This window comes from Cardiocondyla obscurior, linkage group LG01, assembly GCF_019399895.1.
Source record: "Cardiocondyla obscurior isolate alpha-2009 linkage group LG01, Cobs3.1, whole genome shotgun sequence".
NCBI classification, from domain to species: Eukaryota; Metazoa; Arthropoda; class Insecta; order Hymenoptera; family Formicidae; genus Cardiocondyla; species Cardiocondyla obscurior.
Genome location: NC_091864.1, coordinates 12,965,148 through 12,986,364, shown reverse-complemented (window position 1 = coordinate 12,986,364; position 21,217 = coordinate 12,965,148). Strand labels below are relative to the sequence as shown.

General features: G+C 38.7%; 2 protein-coding genes across 6 annotated transcripts; both read right to left on the bottom strand.

The window, feature by feature from the left end:
• Positions 1 to 125: 125 nt before the first annotated feature.
• LOC139108419 (receptor-type tyrosine-protein phosphatase H-like) lies at positions 126 to 11,711 on the bottom strand. Of its 5 annotated transcripts, none has more exons than XM_070666678.1 (22): positions 10,894 to 11,711; positions 8,301 to 8,668; positions 7,628 to 7,900; positions 7,239 to 7,517; positions 6,724 to 6,990; positions 6,280 to 6,621; positions 5,825 to 6,148; positions 5,388 to 5,735; positions 4,979 to 5,266; positions 4,673 to 4,876; positions 4,442 to 4,547; positions 2,977 to 3,203; positions 2,820 to 2,896; positions 2,476 to 2,610; positions 2,281 to 2,403; positions 2,046 to 2,194; positions 1,811 to 1,946; positions 1,498 to 1,726; positions 787 to 873; positions 618 to 677; positions 381 to 533; positions 126 to 299 (listed from the first exon to the last, which is right to left on the bottom strand). In XM_070666678.1, the coding sequence occupies exons 2-22, from the start codon at positions 8,653 to 8,655 to the stop codon at positions 283 to 285; spliced, it is 4,179 nt and encodes a 1,392-aa protein (XP_070522779.1). In that variant the 5' UTR covers positions 8,656 to 8,668; positions 10,894 to 11,711; the 3' UTR covers positions 126 to 282. The 5 variants fall into 5 exon arrangements, with proteins under 5 accessions (XP_070522779.1, XP_070522770.1, XP_070522789.1 ...); XM_070666669.1 differs by lacking the exon at positions 10,894 to 11,711 and adding an exon at positions 9,377 to 9,715; XM_070666688.1 differs by lacking the exon at positions 10,894 to 11,711 and having other exon boundaries at positions 1,498 to 1,596; positions 1,660 to 1,726; positions 8,301 to 8,879.
• A 133-nt stretch (positions 11,712 to 11,844) lies between these two features.
• On the bottom strand, positions 11,845 to 14,167 carry Rpl10ab (ribosomal protein L10Ab). The gene is made up of 5 exons (XM_070666745.1): positions 14,050 to 14,167; positions 13,548 to 13,703; positions 12,673 to 12,821; positions 12,163 to 12,335; positions 11,845 to 12,075 (listed from the first exon to the last, which is right to left on the bottom strand). Exons 1-5 carry the CDS (start codon positions 14,052 to 14,054, stop codon positions 11,905 to 11,907), a joined length of 654 nt encoding a protein of 217 aa, XP_070522846.1. The 5' UTR covers positions 14,055 to 14,167; the 3' UTR covers positions 11,845 to 11,904.
• Between the last annotated feature and the right edge of the window lie 7,050 nt (positions 14,168 to 21,217).

Here is a 21,217-nt window from a genome sequence, read left to right as displayed (position 1 = left end):
GATTTACCTATATAAATGTATTTTCTATTTCACAATATCCATCTCTGGCATTCACAATGTGTTTTAATTGAACTAGAGATTATTCAAGGCATGAATTTATAGAACAATGGTAATATCACATAATATATTCTGGCATTTAATGTACTGTATTTGTAATTATTTACAAAAAATTGTCAATGAAATAAATATGTACATTAATATTCTATAGAGGTATATTTACAAGTAATTCTAGTTTATGCTTTGGTCTAATATTTATCAACTTGATAAATAAGTGTATACAGTTCAGTCATCAGTTGTATCTATAAAATATTTATAACTTGTCAAATATATAATGAAACAATCGTATAATGTAAAATTTTTTTAAGAGATAACGGACGTACCATTTGTCGTGCATTGCATGCTATCGCCAAGTACGTCAGTAGACCTTGAACAAGTTAATAATGGAAGACTCTCCTGCATTAAATTTTCTCTATTTAGTTCAGATGACGAATCTCTCAGTAGTTTAAAGATACAATCTAGAGTTCGATATTTTCCTAGAAAACAGCATTTGTCAACATCACTCTTACAATAAAATTATTATAGCAATGCATATTTTGATTCAAGATAACGTTACTTACCTACAGTAGTGTGATGAGTTTTTATATTTATGGCACCCATTGATTTGCATTGCCTCAAATCTTAAAATAAAATTATGTAAAATAAAATCTGTTGTATTATATAAACGACAGTAAAATTTCAATATAATACGTAATAATTTAAACTTATAAGATTATATCTCAGTCTTACCGCTATTTGTTATGTTTGTTGAAGTTGACCCAGAAAAAAGATTGGAAGAGATTGATTCCAGAGACTCCATAGAGTTATGTTTTTTTACTAGAACAATATTAATCATGCAGCACATTAGAAATTTAAGAATTAGATAATAATATAAGCACTTGCAATATAGAACTGGCTCAAAAAAGCAGTTCGATGATTATGGTTTCTTTAAAACAACATTAACATTAAAACGTTTTAAAAAACTATAATAAAAACAGTTAATTTTCCGTGATGCAAAAAGTAATAACTGGCTATATCACAATTTAATCGTTCTAAATTATATTACTTTCAGTTCATAAATGATCATCGCAAGCATATATCAGTTGAAAAATTATTCTTTTCGCAATCACATACACAGTAAGAAGCAGTGAATATATTATACATATGTTAGCTCAGAAAATATAAAGTAAATAGACGTATGAGTAAATAAAATGTGTGTGAAGCAAGAAAGGAAAGCAAAGCGAAAAAGAATGACGCGATCCAAGCATTTGTTCCTACCTCATCACGTATTAGATAGTTGGAGAGACTCTCATTCTGTAGTACAAAATAAATTAGTGTTATTTCTATCGTGCTTTTTTTAACACTATTAATAATACCATAAGAGTAAAGAATGTCTAGTCTGCTATAGAAAATAGAGTATTTGTATACGTATAAGATTTATATTAAATATATATTACATACATATTTCTATATTGTTGACTAGATTTGTGTCTGAATTGGTTGTATCTTTGGCTTTCTTAGAGGTGTTCTCATATACTGGCTCAACTGGTGGTGGTTTGTCTGCAACAATACAAAATAAAATTAATTCTTTTGAAAAAACGTAGTAATGTAATAGATACTTACAAGTTTTTAAGAAATATGGATTCCTGAGTACTTGCTTTATACAATTATATATATAAGCGTATTGACTCTGAAATTGGATAAAAATGTTCTCTTTATAAAATGCAATTTAAAAAATTATTTTTGTGCGATTGGATTATGTATATTTACTTACTTCTCTTTGTACCATATTTATTCTATGATGTCGCAATCTATATACAGTTCCGAATACATCTAACTTCCTATTATCCCGAATTTGTTGCAGAAGAATATCTATCGCTATTAATGTTCCTGTTCTTCCAATCCCTGCACTGTAACCATTTTTTTATAAAAAAAAAAATTAATTAATCACAGCACAATTGAAACGGTAAAGTGGAAAATAATTTTATTCATAGAAAATATGCTCATACCTGCAATGAACGACGATGAAACCTTTATTAGCCGTAATATTGCGGCGCATTATTTGACAAAAATTTATCATTGCATCGAAATCTTCGGGCACATCGTGATCAGGCCAGTCTTTAAAGTGCAAGTGAGTGATAGTTCTTTTTTTATTGTCCTGTAATTAATTATATTATTTTGTAAGTGATATTCTTTCCATAAAAATGTTCTCAAAATTTATTTTTAACTTTAAAGAAAAGAAACCTTTTGTAATACAAGCGTTCTCTGGGTATGCGTCCTAAAATCCAACTCACTCGTACACCGTATCATCATGTTTTCATATCGAAAAGTTTCCTTTATCGTCGGATAATACTGATGACATTTCTCCTGAAAAAGATGTTAATATATAACAAATGGCACTTAATATTGTGTAAATTATAATTTATAATCATAACTGACTTTGCCCTTTTCGACTAATTGCGTCAGCATAACTATAATGTTTATGTTATATTGATTGACCATTCTCCAGAAGTCATATGTGGTTTCCTCTTTCGGACCTTGACAAGCTATGTATTCGTCTTCTCCTGAATATCCCTGGCGTCAAATAAATTTGCATTAAATATATACATCTTATTATAATTAGTGTAAACGTTTCTTTTTTTTAATAAAAATTACATTTATTTAGATCCTTCAAATATTTATAATTCTTTTGCTTAAAAAAAAATAATTTTGATCTTTAACAGCGAGAGAGATTATCGAGTTAATATGCAAACGTCAATCACGTGCGTACGCAAAATATTTACCTTGATGAACGAGGCGTTGATATAATCCGTGTTTGGATCGTTGTCTATCACATCCAGCTTTACTCTTGAGAAATCATCTGAAAGCATGAATCATATATAAATTGCCACAAGTCGCGAATGTCCGTGAACACGAATCGCGAGATAAGTTAATTCATACAGGGCAAAATATCGGAGTAGCGATTTTTCTTTCGATTGGCTTGCAAGCAGGCCGTATTTGTAGGCATTTGCAGGTCAACGCTGAGTGTTTGAAGCAGCCGAAATTCATTGCTTAGCTTTCCAGGATTGTCCACTAATTGCTGGCAATGACTGATAAATTTTTTTCTGGTGAACGGAGCAGGCACGGGCGAGCCAGGCATGTCAGAGTGAAGAAACCTTCGAAACACTCTGAAATAGAAATAAAGTCAGTAAATGTGAATTATTTTAAAATGTACAATGTAAAAAATGCATTAATCTTATCGTGTGTTTATTTAATTAATAATAAACGCGCGATTAAGAAATAATAAGGATAAGATAAGTACGAAGAACTATGCACTTGAATATGCATGTGTTAAAAAACTTTTCTCTCGTAAAAAAAAGGGGGGGGGAAGGGGAGAGAGAGAGAGAGAGAAAAATTTTTTAAAACCATCTACAATACAATGTCACATTTAACAAAAGCTGTCTGTTAATTAAAAATGAAGAGAAGATTTTTCGTGCACCTGTATATATCACACGATAAAATGACAAAGCCGCGCACACGACAAAATAGTAATAATTAATATATACCATATGCAGCAATACATATACATGTATGTAAAGTAATGGAGATTAAAAGACCAGTCGCTGAATATGTTTAATGTTTCCGGTAGCGACTTCGACGAAGAGAGTTCGCGTACAGAAGTGCGCAATAGCATCCGCGTTTCGTATATACGCATATCTTTCCTTCACCGGCACTGCGTGGGTAGCTCATTCACTTAGTAGGAGTACCACGAAAACTTACGCAATAAACATATGCGATTGGCTAGAAACGGACCCAAGGACTCGATTTCTTCGCAAAGGCCAAAGTCATAGCCAATCTCACCGTCGATCAGCGCTGCCACTATTGTCTCACGTCTTGCTCGATCGTGTTCTTCGAGTATGCTATTTAAGAATACCGACCGACTTTTCGGAGTAAACGGCACGCGGTGGCTCCGCGTTTGAACTTCGAGCACCGACCGCAGTGTACTGTACGTTCTAGCGTGCGATATACGTGCGTGTATCGCGTGACCTTGCTCACGCTTTAACTATATAGTTCTTCTCTGAGTCATACAATAAATATCGATCATTGTTCATAAAGGCGCGAGGCACCTGTCTGCGTGAGTTTTTGCCGTCCGCGCGTCGTTTCGAGATTCACCGTACAATTCCGGATCCAACCTGATTATTGCTATTAATTTTAATTAAGTTGTTTTCCGTTTAGACACTTTTTCAGACGGTTGCAGAAACCTTATCTTGTCCCACTGTGCTTTGCGCGATGTAGAACGAGTTTTAATTATTCTTGATGATATGAATTGTCGCTAGTATCTTTGATTAAGATATTTACATCGCTATGTGTTAATAACTTTTTTTTTTTTTTTTAACTATTACGTATGTTGCAGAAATCGCCTTACATGTGCGGTGAACATCTTCGCACGAGCAGCATCATCGTCACCAATATTCCCAGAAAGAAAATTGCGAAAACAGCTCCGATTATGAGGGCGATATCCAGTTCTGCGTCTAGTGTTGTAAAAAATTAAAAGGAAAATGGATAAAATAATGTATGTTTTACGCATTTTTGTTACGTAAAATGTTTACATTGGACGGACGATAATTTGCAGACGATTTACCGACAAGATACCTACTTGTTTTTATCGCGAATGTTTCGGAATCAGCGTAACCACCCTCAGTAAACGCCCTCATTCTGACGTGGTACCACATATCTGGTTTAAGTGGCCCGTTGCAATACACCCGTTGCTTTATGTTGGACGAAACCTCTTTGCAGTTGATATCATCGCCAATCGTAAACTTGACAGCTTTTAGATCCCCGTATTTGACGATGTACTTCGCTAAACAAAATTGTAATGTTTAATAATGCACGATTACGTTACGGGTTTTTAGCGCTTCGTAAACAATTTGTCTCTGCGCATGTCTATGAGTATATCACCTACGATAAGGACTCCAATTCAGGTCTGTCGCTTGATACGCGATTGAGAAATCGTTTAACATCGCCTCCTCCCAGGATAGTGCATTGGGCCAAGTCTTGCTCTTCAGATCGAACCTGGTATTCAGTCGTTCATTATATTCCATTTTCGCTACCATAATAGCGTAATACTTGATGTCACCGCTAGCATTTGAGAATAAGGGCAACAGAATAGTGGCGGTTGTCGTAGATCTGTGAATCTTGTACGGATTTAATGTAATCGATTTGATTTCTTCAGTTGTGGGCTGTGGCGGTACTGCAATTAAAAAAATCTTAATTAAATCGTGGAAAATTTGAAGAAAAATCGAAAACGTCACGAATTGTAATTGTAAATTCAATGAAAGCTGAATATAATTTAAATTTCGACTGATACTTACTGCCAGCAGGGTATACCACACTTTGACTAATTGGTTGGCCGAGTGTATCGACATCCTTAACTTTTGTGGATATTGTAAAGTCATAATTATACTCTCCTTTCAACTCATTGAGATTTGTCGAGCACATGTAATTATTACGAGAGTAATCTTTACATTTGTTTTTCTCAAAAACATGATGCGGTGGATATCCGTCTCTGGTACCAAACGCTGACACGTTAAAGTATTCGAAATCACCGTTTAACGAACACGGAAAGCCCCATTTTAAAATCGTGTCTAACACATTTGGATTGGTTGAATTTTCTTTAATCTTGATGGACAAGGAATCAAATTTCGAGACTGCCCCTGGCACTAAACAATAAAGTAGTGATTTAGCATTTCAAAAATTGAAAATAATCTTCTATTATAACAAAATCAAGACACAAAAAAATATAATCTACCTCCGCTTTTGCTTAAAAATATCTGAGAATGACTGTTGTTGCTCCATCCTTCCCCTGTTTTCGCTCTCATATATACTTCGTAATCTGTAAATGGTTTTGCCTCCAAATAATGGTACTCTAACATGTTCCCACTTACATTGAATGTTATAGGGCGATCTTGTTCTTCACTAGGGCACCAATTTGGACTCGAATACCGTACATTCCAATCGATTACGATTTCGAATTTTTCTAAGTAACCCGGCAAATATTCCGGTTCAAACCAAGATAAAGAGAATTGAGAATCCGTGACATTTTTGATGGAGAGCTGCTGCGGTGGAAATGGAACTAAAATCATGACATAAAATTTAATTAACGCTAAATTAATAAACATTACGTTAATCAATTATTAAATATATTCTACAATATAACGATACTTAATTATTCGCAAAGAATTTTAATTTCCGAATTTAGATTACCGTCCTCAAATGTCGTGGCATTGACTCCGTCACTCAAGTCACTGTATCCTGCGACGTTAGTCGTGTGTGCTTTACATGTGTAACTCGTGTAAGGACTTAGACCCTCTACGGTTACGTTCAGTTCGACAGTGGGATCTGCGGCAATATCGGGCTCTATTTTCGTTTGCACCACGCGATTTTCGGGAGTGTAGCCTTTTCCTTTTGTTTCGGTATAATTGCACATAGTTCTTATGGAAGATAAATGGCAGTGATTGTCCTCCTTCTGAATAACCCACATCATCGACAAACTTTTAATACCTGACGTTATTCCTGTAGTAGGATGTAATGTTGGTGGATTCGTTACTGAAATGTCAAAGAATATTGTTTTCCATCAGATTTGATCTTTGCGCTAAAATATTAACATGATACGTGTACAGAAAGAAAACCTAAATTAATATTGCTTACTGGATTGATTCGTAGTACTACTTTTGTCTATCATGTCCCCGTCCACGTCATCTTTGTTTACAGCACTGATATATACCTTATACATTTTACAAGCGTGCAGATTCGGAATTATTATACTCGTGTTCGTGGTGTTCTCGCTGTATTTGTTAAAATCCATAGTTATGCGGTAATGCTTCAGGCAGGCTGCACCGGTCTCCGGCGGTTCCCACTTGACGGTCAATGAAAAATTGCTGGGTATTATTTTAAAGGCCTGCGGCTTCGGTAGTTCTGCAAATTGTCCGTGTGTTAGAGACAGGTTTTGACGAGAATCAAGGCCAATCGTTCCAGAATTGGCGGAAAGCGAACCTAACGTGGAGTACTCTGCTCCGACAGAACAATCCCGGAACTCATTCGAGAAGATATATTCGTCAAGCTTGATAAGATAATCTTTCAATTTGAGAAACAAATTGGTCGCAAATTTCACAGGCGCTCTCGCTCTCCGCCTTTCCGCCAACTCCGGAAGGGCTCAAGCTTACTTGGCGAAGCTGTCTTCGCGGTCTGGTTTGCGCCGATCGACTCCACGGACGGTGTCACCGTTTTGACAGTGAAACGATATTCCGTGCACGGCTCGAGGTCGCCGGCGGTGTAATTCGCGTTGGAGACCGCGGTCTCGTTGCAGGACGTCTCGTCGCACTGGGTGATCGAATATCCAGATATACACATCGAGTGCGTTGCGGGCGGCTGCCAGGTCAATTGAATAGTGTCCACGCTGATGGTCGTCGCGTTTAGGGAGACCACATTCCCGATTTCCGCAACTGAAAAAAGTTAGCACAGTAAGAACCCGTTAATTAATCTCTCAATATTTTATAAGACTTTAATTATTATTTTAAATCTAGGTATTATTTTTAAACAATTGTACGCTCACTGTTATTGTTCGTGACGATTGATAGATTAATTCCGTCAGATTCCCAGAACTCCGTAAGGATTTTCACTTTAAAGGCGTACTGCGTGCACGGTTCGAGATCAGTGGCGTTGTAGGAAGTAACAGTCTCATTCGTCCACGTGCAATTTTTCTCGTCGCATCTCTCGATGGAGTATATCACCGTGGCATTTGTCACGTTACACGGAGATTCCCATGAGAGAGCGATCCATTCCGTGTCCTTATTCACCACCAAGTTCTCCACCTCCCTCGTATCTGCTGCAGACAAAATTGCAAAATGTGAATTGTGTATTCACACACGGAACGAGACGCGGTAACAAAATAATTACTAACTCTTCAAAAAGTCGAATAATTGTGATTAATTTCTGCAAAAAGGTATAATTTAAGTTTTATTGTATATATTTCTTGGCGTAAAAAAAAAAAAAAATTTCTCCAATAACTATTACTAACAATCACGCAAGAATACAAATTGATGACTCTGCATTCCATTAATAACTCCAAGTGCCGACGAAGATTCCTTTGTTCTTCAAATTTTACGGCGCGACGGTGAGATACGCAATTCTATTTTCTTCAATCGTTCGTTTTTAACAAATAAATTCTCTAATCTTTTAATCTAATTGTCATATCTGCGCAATCGTTTTTTTTTTTTTTTTATTACCGCTTGCGTTTATCGGCCACGTCGGATCGCAGATCGTCGTGTTGATCGTACTGTCGACGGTGGTTGTGTCGTCGGGCACGGTGGATCTTTGATCGACCGTCGTAGATGATGAAGACCTATCGCCGTCAGTGACCGGAGAACCGGTGGTCAGCGGTTCTACGGTGGCGTAGACATTATTTTTCACGAATCTGCTAAGCCTCTCGTAGATCATCGCTCGGTTCTCCATCGAGTTAAGCTCGTCGTCCAATCTCGCGATCGTTGTCCCTCTCGGCGTAAGTGCGTCATCGTGGCAGAGCGTGCAGAGGAAACGGAGTGCAAGAACGAGCACTATCGGGCGCTTCTCAAGGATGCTCATGTTCTAATGAATGCTGCAAACAGAGCAAAACTGATCGCACGTCACCAGCCGTCGCGAAGTGGCTCAACTCGCGTGTCGGTTAATTTAACAGCAGATAATCGTAAGCAAATCCGCTGAATCGGTAAACAAAAACCTACGTTATACCGTTAACGAAGATCCGATTTCGCGATGTCGACACTTCGTGATATTGTTTTAATAATTTCCATTTGTTTTTCAGTTATTTAATTGCGTCCGCTTCAACTTAGAAGCCGTTTCTGCCGCGGAAACACGTAATCTTCCCGAGATTTTCCCTTGCGGCGAGCAACAACGCATTATCTTCGAGTATCATTGCTGACGCAAGAGTCGAAGGTTTCTATTAAAATAATACTCATCCCCGGTTAACACAGAGCGGAAATGATTTGGAAAGCGACGCGATTCGCGGCGAGTCATATCTGCTTCCTTTTACATTCGCTCGGAGGACCGCGTCATCGTCGACAGGATGCATCCAGCATTTTTTTTCTTCTTCGGAACTCGTCTTTCTGGACTCTGCCGCGCATTTCCACACTGGCGAAAGGAAGTGCGTTTCCGTCGGAGGCTATGGATTTGAAACGAATAAAAATGTACAATAATGGAAACTGCGAGGCCGCGACGGGACGACTCGCTCCGACCGCTTTTGAAAGAGATCACCGATTAATCGCGCTCTAAAGTTCTACCGCTCGCATTATCAATATTTATTACATACTGTATACTTAATCGATATTGATATTTAATCGATGCAACGGTACACCCAATACCGTTAACGTGGAGTAGAAATTATACGCGGAAACTTCGAGGCATCGCGTCTGCTTATTACATTTTTCTTTTCTTTTTCTATTACCACAGTTTAACAGCACTCAATCGCCGGCGATCGCGAGCCGATAATTACGCGACGATACCGCGCGCGATACTGTATCGGTCCGCGAGTCTCTCGGTAACTGTGGAGAAGTAGCTGGTACAACTCGTTGTTGGCTCCTCGCTTTTGATAATCATTACCCAACTCGACCGCGCTCGTTGACAGCCTTCCGCCCAGTTGGCTGCTTGTCGCCGCTCTGAATTGTTGATATCGCTGATAACGGGCTAGAGTCCACTCGTTCGAGAAGAGTGCACTCTTTTGCGGCCACTTTATTAATCAAATACAAGCGCCGCCGCCTGTTCGATCTCCCTCCCCCCCTTTCCCTCACCCTCGGCGTATTCAATTTTTGTCTTTTGCCCCGCAGGGAAAAGGACGGAAAGTCGGGCGGGCAATCGCCGATTTTTCCATTCCGCATTGATAATCCCGCATTCCGATATCGCTATCTGAATCCTCGAAACTTTTAAGATAGACTCAAGCCGTTTATTCTCCAATTTAAAAAAAAAAAAGCCTCCCCCGAATTACGACGCATACGATCGATTTCCTCCAAAAGACGTGATCTTTGCATTTGCGCTAATTTCAGATAAAAATTTTTGAGTTTTCTTTTATTTTTCGTAAAATTTAATTAACATTATTAATTAATATTAGTCAATCATTTTCACCTGTCTGATAAAACGACCGGTTGATCGGAATCTTGTATCGTGACGATCACCATATCATTAAATTCTAACGTTGTGATTTAATAACGCATACGATTATCAACGATTTATCACCTTGATTATCACGATGCGAAAATAATACTAGATGTAATTCTCGAAGTTACGTGCTTATCGTATTTTGCGGAAGCTGTCGCATTTTATCGGAAATAAAAAGCAGGTCTCCGTATCAGTAAATCATTTCAATGACTAGTATTATCACCTATTATTTATCAATTATACTTATCTCATTTATTTTTACTTCCCTTTAGCTTTTTTCACACGTTTCAATTGAAATTATTTCTTTTAAAATTAAACTGATTCTATTACGTTCGTGTGTAAAAATTAAACAAAAATTGACGGCCCGTTATTCATTTACCAAGATAATAAATCTCCCTTTATCTTCAACCGCTTAATTATAAACTTCATTAACAGTTAACTACATACAATTTTTATCTTTGTCCTAAATTTAATTAATTCTTAAAAGATTATATACAGACAGTAGCTATATATTTTATACATATTCGTACACGTTGCACTATAATTTTATCTTAATCGAATAGATAAATATAAGCTGAAAGTAACGTGAGGCACAAAATTTTGTGTCAGGATCACGGACGATCCATTATTATCACCGGCTTTCAAAGGCAAGCATCACAGCACGTTCCAACTTACCCAAACACTTCACTCCATCGATATTCGCCGAAAAAAAGCCCACGAGAAGGCAAATAGAGACACGCGCGTGATCGTCTGGAGAAATTCGCGAGTTTAAAAGCACGAAAAGAGGAAGGATGAGACTTGAACGCGGGTTGCTCGTGCTCCATAGGCATCTGCTTACGAGGCGGAACTTAAAACCATGTGCCTCTTCAAAGCGCAGCGACCGCCACCGGACTGCCCCCACAAAGATCGTTGGAAATAGCGTGGCTGTGGTGCGTGCCTGTTCAAGCTTAGTAGACCTCGGTAAGACCCACGCACACATATCCGCGACCTACACGCAAACGCGGTCCCCAAAGATGCATCCCGTGAACCGGATTCAGGGCCCGGCTACATCCTTTATCGCCTATACTGTCTCGCGACACGTAGGTCCCTTACCTACCACATACTTTTCCAACGGGGTTTTAAGAAACCTTAGCACAGGTAGCTGGGTGAATGATAAAGACAAAGAGAATTCCAAAGCAGAAAAAAAAAAAAGCTTGGAATATCTCGAATTGCTCATCTAAAATATATCAGATACGTTATCGCTAAGTAGATTTGTATGAGCGATATTGTTATAAATTTTCTTTAATTCACAATTTGTAATTGATTTTACTTCCAAAGCGTATAAAAATAGACTTAGCTAAAAAAAAGGAAGCTAAGTCTATTATTCTGGTTCTCCTTTTGTTTTAAATAATTCATATTAATAACGTGAACATATTTTTCTGACACAGCGCTTTTCTGCGATAAAGCTTATCTCTTTATCGATAAATTTTTCAAACCGTCAACCAATTCATATTACTTTAAACGTTATAAAATCATATCAAATATTTACAGCACGGCGCATGATTATACAAACATATTCGATTAAGGTTCTAAGAATTGAAATCGATTCACGTTACAAAGGTAACAAAAAGAGAACAAAATTGTCAATTATTTTTTTCGATTTTATTACAAGGGACATATATTCAACATGTATTGTATCAGTATAATTTAGTACAATCTCTGTGGTGGTCCCATAGTAGATTTAATGTGAAGCGAACGGACATTCTGCCAGTGTTTCTTCAACAAAGAAACCAGGAAATTTATCGAGAGGTGAACATTTTGCACCAACTCATCGGGGGTCATTTCAACGTGTCCGACAGCTACCGAGAGACACAGCACCTGTAAAATAAAAGAAATCATAGAAAATATGAACAAAATTGACTATTAAAAAGAAAAAAGCTTTTAATTAAAAGTATTTCCACGCACTTTTTTCATTTGAAATTTAATGGTGGCTTTAACTTCATCGATCTTGCCAACCATCGATTCTTGATGAGATAACAGCCCAGGGAATTTACCGGCCTTGTTTAAACCAGGACCGAGAAGACGAGGGATCTGCTTGATCAATGATTCGCTAGCTAAGAACGCATCGTACTTCTTAGCTACAAAAAGAAAACACGTGACGTTATTAAATTTTAACAGTAAGCATTAAACTTTTTTAAAAAAATTACTTCTTTATCAATAATTTTAAACAAATTTTTGTGGAAAAAAAAAAAAAAAAAAAAACAAAATAATCAAAAATAAATGTTTTAAATAATACAAGTGTATCGACACGGATTGAGGTGTAATGATACGATTCACATTACCCTCACCTAGTGAAGAACCTTTAATCTCCTTCCTCTTGACGACCACCATTGTTTGAATAATAAGCAATGATGGTGCTTTTGGGAAGGTAACGTAATTTTTAAAATAATAATTATTTAAAACACATTAACGTACCAAGTTTCTTTACTAGCTTCTTATTCTTATTAAGTTTTTTCAATGCTTCTGCATCCATATAAGGAATATTATTAGCTTTTGCTTCGTCACAGTGCTGTTGATCACCAAGAACACATACTTGCATTTTTGGTCTGGGAATATTCTTCAACCTAACGTAATGAAAATCAATAATGATCAAAATTTAAATAAGCCCGCTTGCGCTTCTAGAAATTTAACATAATTATGACTGCTGTAATAATTTTTTTAATAAAACTATACCGCTAAAATAAAAGTTTATATTGCACTTGTAATTACGAACAATTAGTCTGAATCCCAATGTTCTCAGATTTAAATGTTTTACTACACAAATTGTTCAGATAATACATGCAATAATAAAACATCATGGAACATTGGTGGTTCAACAAACTTTTAACTGTAAAATTATATAATGTATTGCACTTGCTTGTTACATATATTTAATTATCAAAAAAAAGAATAAAAAATTAAATAATAAAATTAAGTAATAATAAATTTAAGATTTAGAATAAAGATATATTTATAATTTTGTATTAAAATAAAATTTAAGATTTTTTACTTTATCTCTTTCTTTAATCCTTTGAAAATTGATTGCTCTTAATGAAAGAATCACTTTGGCAGAAAAGAAATAATTCTTGAAAGATAAATGTTACATTTCACGATTTAACTTACCAACAGGATTATAATCCTGTATAATTTAAATATCGGTATAAATACCTCCCCAATTAATTTAAGACCCTGGGTGCAGGTCCGCTAGATAAAATCTAGCTTCCTGACATAGCATGAGACAATTTTTGCATATTCTTAATAAAGAACATACTTCGTTAAAAAAAATGCCTCAAAGTCAGGTAGAAACATACTTGACGGTTCCTGAGAAACGCTTGTCCTTCTGTGGATCATAATTCTTCAAACCGATCTGCAGCTCAATCGTTTCCAAAAATTTCCTCTTCTTGTCTTGTGAGTTCTGAAGCACAGCGTTTACACACTCGTAAAGAGTGTCACGAGAGACTTTTGACCTGCAAGTAAAATGACGCTCACATACAGACACGTGCAAATACGAAGAAAATTTCTGTTGAATCGACGAGTACTTGTTAACTTAAACGTAGCATTTATTTTTAATTTAATTTAGTTTTATTTAATATATATCAGAAATGAATGCAAATCTGTATAAAGCGTGCACAAATTTCAATATTGCAACGCAACCTCACATGTGTGAGGTTATACCAATAGCTATAATAAATCAAGAAATATTTAAAAAATAATATATATCGATTAATAAATGCAGTTCAACGCGTTTATTCGCAATAAGATAACAAATTTTACCCCAACGATCGCGATTAATAAACAGGATCATATACTCACGTCATTTTACCGCGAAGACGACGACGAACACACGACTGATCTCCGCAATGTCCGACACCGGAAGAGACAAGGCGAAATGTGCAAAGGAGCTACGTCACCCAAGCAGCACGACATTTCAGATGGCGGTTCTGTAGCAATTATGATTCGAGAGTTTGTGCAACAGCAAGGATATGACTAGATATTAAATATTCGGGAAAATAATTTCAAATTAATTACGCAAATAAAAAAAGTAAATAATTTAATTAATTAATGCTAATACTTCGTTTAATTGTATCGTCACTAGTCTATTCTAGAAATTCGCCGTTTTCCGGTGCGCTTGGTAAGTGGTGCTACCTGCCGATCGTTTGACGTAGACGTCAAGTTGCACGGGCGACGACGACGGAGGCGCGCGGGTCGACGTCAGACGCGGATCAGCTGTGCGCGTCAGTGCACGTCGCGGGATTCGATTATCTCGACGGAGAGGGTTGTGGCTGCGTTCTTGTGCGTGCCGTCGCTCGTCGGGAAGAGCCAAAGTGACTCCGATCGTCGGGCGCGCGTTCTCTCGCTACCGCGTGATTGTACCCGCCCGTGGGGCTCGGGCCGATCGGTGCGCCCGATCGCGATCACGACGCCGACGTTCGGCGGCGGTGGTGGGTCGCAGGCGAATCGGCGGCCAGCGGGGCATGACGGGAACAGGTGACAATAGAGCCGCGCCATGTTAGATTTCACGAGATCGCGAAACGTGCGCCGCCGCCGCCGCTGCTGCTGCTGCTGCCGCCGCCGCCGCTGCCGCCGATGCTGCTGCCGTTGCCGCCGCTAGCTGCTGCCTACTACTACTACTACTACTATCACCATCACCGCCTGACTACTACCGCGGTGCTGCTGGTACTGTGGGGAAAGAGTGAGAGAAAGGGAAGAAGGAGATTTACACTTTGTTTTCCCCGTCTGTCGCGCGCGCTGCTTTCCTCACGACGGTGATCCACACGAAAATCATCCAAGCTGGATAGGTTACCCGAGTATCTCCGCGATACCGTGGACTGGTTTATGGGGTAAGTCCTGCGTCTGTCTTTTTCTTGCTCGCGCGCGCTCTCTTTCTCTCTCGCCCTCTCGCTCTCTTTCGCGTTCTCACCGAGGCGATATAAAAGACTTCCCTTTTTTTTTTTTTTTTTTCTTTTCCCCCTCCCCTTCTCCCTCGTCTTTACGCGCCGTCCGATCCGTCCGTGGCCTTGTGTTTCGACCCGCTCCGTTCCTCCGGCGTGAGGTTAACCTCCAACCTGAGTTAACCTGCGGGCGAGCGATCGAGCGAGCGCGCGCGCCGTTCGTCCGTCTCGCTCGCGCGATTATCCCGGCGTTCGCCTTTTCCTCGCGAGGAGAAAGTAACCGAGGATCCGTCCGTCGGTTCCGTCGTCGTCGTGCGCCGCGGATTTCCGTCGCGCCGCCTCAGAACGTCCTCGTCATCGTTGCTCGCGCGAGGTGACGCGTGCACCTACAGGGTGCCAAAAAAACAACGCGCCGTCGGGCTCTTTTTCTTCCTCTTGGGCGAAGGTCGTTTCTTCTCAACCGCTAGATTCGACCTAGATGCCTTCAACCCTCTTATTTCCTTCCTCCCTTCCCTCGTTTTCGACGTTGAGTCCAGTTTCGATTGCTAACTTTACATCGGGACTTGAAGACGAGCGCTTCTCCGACATTGTTTATTTCCGTAATTCAATCACAAAGTTCCGCTGTGAGGCAAAGTCCGTCGAAGCGAAAAGTGGAATCTTGGTATTTATTCGCGGCGGTCTGCTTCCGGCAGAAGCGACTTTTCTTTATCAACATTCGCGAGCTTTCTGCCACCAGGTAAACGCGCGCGATTTTTCTAATTTAACGCCATCGTGCTGCTTTTTTTTTTTTTTTTTTATTTGCTTATTCCGGCTCATTGTTTCCCGTTCTCTCGCAGCCGGCGACACGAAAGATTGCAATCGTGGAAGGAACTGAGGACCTCGCTATAAACGAATTTCATCTTCTTTCCTTTCGTTACATCGGCCGCCTTGGCGGAAAAATGACTTTAATGACGGAATTCTCTTCGCGGCCGACTTTTCTTCCTCAACGATAGTTCAAGCGACGTTATTACAGCGATATTTAATCTCGATTAACATTGTCGCCCGCCAAGCACAAGAAGCATAAATAGACAAGAAAATATTCTGTTTTAATATCTTAAACGAATTTTATGATCTTAAAGCAAGATTTTAATATTGCAAAGATATTTCATCTAAATTTAACTAAAATTTAAAAAATAGCACATCTGATTTAAATTCCTATAGAGAGAACGAATTGCTTCGGTTTAACTTTTTAGAGAAAGAATTATTTCAAATTTGTCGAAAAGTTAAGTATATTATTCATTATAATAAAAAAAAACAAAAAGAGCGTAATTATTATTATTATAATTTTTTTTTTTTCTTTTATATTACTTTGAACAACAGAAATGTATTGAAAAGTTTTATTATTGTTATATATGCGGGAAGATGAAAAAACATCAATGGGGTATAGGGCGATAAAAGCGTTTAGCTCTTTTTCCGGTGTATTGACGTATCGATAGAACGTTTTCCGGGAACGTCCGTAACATGGTGGACAGAGAAAGAAAGTCCATTTAATCACGCTTAGCGTCAATCGGGGTTAGTGTGGGCTTTGGAATCACATGGGCAGTCTCGGTTTACATGAACTACTTAGCGGTTTCCCCTTTGCTCTCGCAATACCGCGACGCAGATTTTCTTTACGAGTTCGACGGCAAGTACGAGTCGTCTCAAAGGACGACTGGAGTCTTACGCGAATTTTTCGGATGCGCGAACTCGCTTACGTACACGAGATCGAAACGTACGTGCATCTGTTGAGATCTTTCGACCAAAAAGAAATAAACAGATCTGTGTGTGTTGTAACATTATGAAATATGAATGTTTAATACACATTTACAGAGAGAGAAAGAGAGAGAAAGAGAGATGTATACTATAACGATTCTACGTCATTATTCCTTGAAATCGCCTCCGCCAGCTAGCGATAGCAAAAACATTATTATATAATTATCACAATAAATACGCGGCGCGATTGTCATATAAATATTTCTTTATAATTTTGTTACGTAATGACTATACATTATTATTTTTTTTTTTTTACAATTATTATTTACGGAGCTTCAGCGTTTAAATTAAATTAAAAACGGCGCGACGTGCGTAAAAAAGAAATGTCGAAAGGCCTGCCAACTAATTGAACACGCTGGGCAATACGTTTCTCCGTGGATCTTTGAGAAAAATATTATTTCCATATTCTTATTCGCCGCGTATCGTTAAGCACGCAATAATACTTGGCGATAGCAGGGGCCGATATCAAATACGCCGGAGTCGCATTTATCAAGCTTAATTCCGCGAGCACGCGAACCGCTCGTATAACGTAAGAAGAATTCATGTTACAATTATTGTTGAATCGATGATGGAACAGCGATCCTCCGGTCCCATTCTCTCCGGCTGGTGGGAACCGCTTGCCTTCGCTGAGCTCCCCGCGCGGGCTCTACGCCGGAAAATTTATGCATAAGGTTTCCACGGCGTATGTACTATTTTATATATTGAAATTTGCACGCCGGTAATTTCGCCGCCGCAACGAAATGGAGCCGAGTAATTGTTAGGATTTCATTCCGCTTTACCGTTGAATTTGTAATCGATCTCGTAAGGCCGCGCTCTCGGTCGCGTATTTTAATCACGGACATCTTCGCGGTGGCAAATAAATCCGGCCTTGAGAGCCTCACGGCGCTCGTGCCTCGGGTATTTCATTAATTCACATGATCAACTAATCTCTATAACGTTTCGAAAAGCTGATGGAACACTTTAAGGGAGCTATAAATTAGCCGTGCTCAAAAATGAGATTGATTTCCTCAAAAGTAAGTCCCTCGTGAGAAAGTTTCTTCCCTGAGTTCCTTTCTTCGAATGATTGCCTAACCGATCGCGCGCCGCCGCGAGAACTGACGAGCCCGATTAGCTCTTGAAAATTAACGACGTTTTGCACTTTATGCGCATTTATTTCGGTGATGATATCGCTTTAAAACCCGTCGACTTCTTAGACCCGGGCGCTTTCCTTTCCGTTGAAAGATTTAATTAGCGGTATCTACCATCGGAGTTAAACGGACGTCGTTAAAGCGTAAACACGTCGCTGCATCGTGTAAATCGTTATCGTGTTATCGGTCCACAAGGGTCGGTAGACGTTCAGTACACATTATGAAAATCTTGCGCCTACAATTTGTAACATTATAGCAGCGAACTGTTTTATCTCGCAAAGTAAAAGAATTGATATACTTTCTCTTACAAAATAAAAAAAAAAAAAAGAAAATAATAAAGAATAAAAAATTCTGACGCTTTCGGTACCGTGCGTACCTTCGCGAAGGGCAGTGTCTTGTTAATTTATAATACTTGGCTAGAAACGGCAGTCCGAGTGTCTCTAGCGAGCGAGCAAAGTCTCTGGTCGCTGGCGCGAATCCGAACGTGGCGGTGACTCACCTTGATCTCTCGCCGTGTGATTGGCTTGCTCGGTGATTCACGCACGGTTGCGCGTCCGCCAAAACGCGCTCGTGACCTAACCGTCTCCAGCGCGACGTGTCGCGCGTGCTGATTCTTTGCGATCCTTGGAGAACCCCTCCCCCTCGCGGATAGAGCGTCGTGTGAGCGAAAACTCGAGACGTAAACTTTAGTTTTTAGGGCCAAGGCAGCCCAAATAACGCGAAACGTATCTAAAGTAGATCTCGTTTCATCCGGAATTTTTATCAACCGATTTCTAATTCATCTATTTATGTCTTTTGCCGCTCCGCGCAGCTTTCGGGTCAATTCGAAGGATTTCGGTACTTGGCTCGCTCTTTCGCCGCGATATTAATCTCGATTAGCATTTCGGTGTATTTAAATCCGTTTGTACGAGCACGGGAAAAGGTCCGCGCGAACGTGACTCATAAAGATGCTTAACTCGCATGATTAATCGATGTAATCACCGTTTGAAAAACTGCCGCGATGCGCCCGCGGGCTGTTTTCAATTAACGAAGAGATGTTAAAGAAGTAAATACTAGTTTTTCGAATCGCCGTGTTTTTACACCTGCTCTCGAGCGTCTGCGACGAGGCGAGCCGTTCGCGGCCGAAAGAATTAATTTCAGACGAGAATGAGCGATAATTACAATGTATCGAGCTGGCGACACGTGTCGCGATAATTACGACTCTTTATTATACCGTCAAACATTTAATTCGAAAGCAAATTCTCTCGGATCGCAAGATGTTTTGAACCAGCGAATTGATCGGCGTAATATATTTATCTTCTTTTTATTTTTTTTATTTTTTTTTATTTTTATGTATAATTTTGTATCGATAATAGTGCGATCCGAACGGCATGAGCGCATGAATAATAGGTAAATTAGGTATAAGTATGCCAATAGAACGGTTTATTGAGTGAATTAATCACGTGCCTATAATATATTCATTTCTACGTTCGAGAGTATCAGGCAATTGCCGTGTCAATCCGTTTTATCCGGCTCTCGCACGTGTTTTACTTCGGTGATATTGGTATTCGGTTTAATAACGTCGAACGTAATGTGGCATAATTAACATCAAACGAATTTTCCGGGGATTCGCAAACGCACGAGCGCAACTTATTAATTTTTAATTGTTTATGAGAATTTTTCGTCCCTACTGGAATAAAATATCAGGAAAAACATTTTTTTTTTTCTTTTTTCTTTCTTTTTTCATCTTTTTAATATTTCTTTACATAACGCGGCGCAATACGTTTATCGAAGCGTAAAGATGTAAAGAGCCGACGCGTGTGTTTTATTGCGCAAATATTTACTTGTTGACTATAGCCGCCATTCGTGTACCGTTGCGAGGCACATGGCTCGCAGTTTCTAGTTTATATAAATTCCAAATCCGATACCGTCGTCTTCACAAGATCGATATGCAATTTGTGTCTTATTTTGATTTGATATTAATTAGAAATTTGTTCTGAAATTCGTTCTGAATCAATTCTTATTTTAAACTATATATTTTTACATTAAAAAAAAAAATTAACGTTCTTTTGCTGTTTATTAATTGCAATTAAAAGACGACTATTGCAATTTCTAAAAATGGAACCAGACTTATGTAAGCTAAACCTCAAATAATAGCAAAAAACGGAGCAGCGCATTAACCGAGAATGTTTTAAAACATTACGAAAAAGCGATCGCGTTTCGTGAGAAATTATCCTAATTAAGTGAATACGTACCTTAATTACTGTTAACTTCACGTTCGGTTTTCTTAGCTTTATCCGGCTCGATGTTGCGAGAGAGTTTCGAAATAATCCTCGCTCGGAACAATTACGAACGAACGAACAAGAACTCTTTTATTTATTATTACTTTTTTTTTTTCAATTTAATTGCATTTATAGCTTTATTTCACACGATAACAGTATTTGATCCTCGATTTTTTACGATCGTGGTAACTGCGTCAATCGGTGCTCGCGATTGCACATCTCGAATTTTTTTCCGGGTAAACAGAGTTATCGTGGTTATCACAAAATATCGCCACAGCTCCATTGTCGAGTCATTCACCGTGCACCCCGAAAAATCACAGTGAAGTTCAGCACGAACTAGTTCTCCCATGAACCAAACATAAACTTCGTGAATCCCTTTGACGTCCAAATTGTGAATTAATTTTCTTAAACAATCAAATTAATCTTCGCTCAATCTTACAGTTTAAAAAAAATACATTTTTTATTCGAGACCAGTTACTGAAATATACAACACGGAGAGAATTAAAGGGACACAAAAAAAAAAGAGTTCAATTAAAGCTCCATTGAAGCTTTTGATCGATCGGAGAGCACGGTTGCGGTGCTCGATGAGTTTACTTTCATCCGTACAAAATTCCAGAATACATGGCGTTTTATTTTACTTAATGACGCGTGCGAATCGAAAGAAATGTAATAAAACGGTCGCTTTTCATGTTTTCTCAGTGGCGCGGCTCCGGCTACTTTTTCCGCTTTATTTTACCGGCCTGCAAAGGAGTTAATCAGCTGATGGGAAAAAAACAGGTGGATGTCGTCAAACGATGATAAATTACTGAATAATAAGACCGGAATAAATATATTTCCTCCCTTTGGTATCATTAGATCGACATATACGTATGCCATTGTTTGAGGGCCGCTTGAAGGCCGCGTTCTTGAT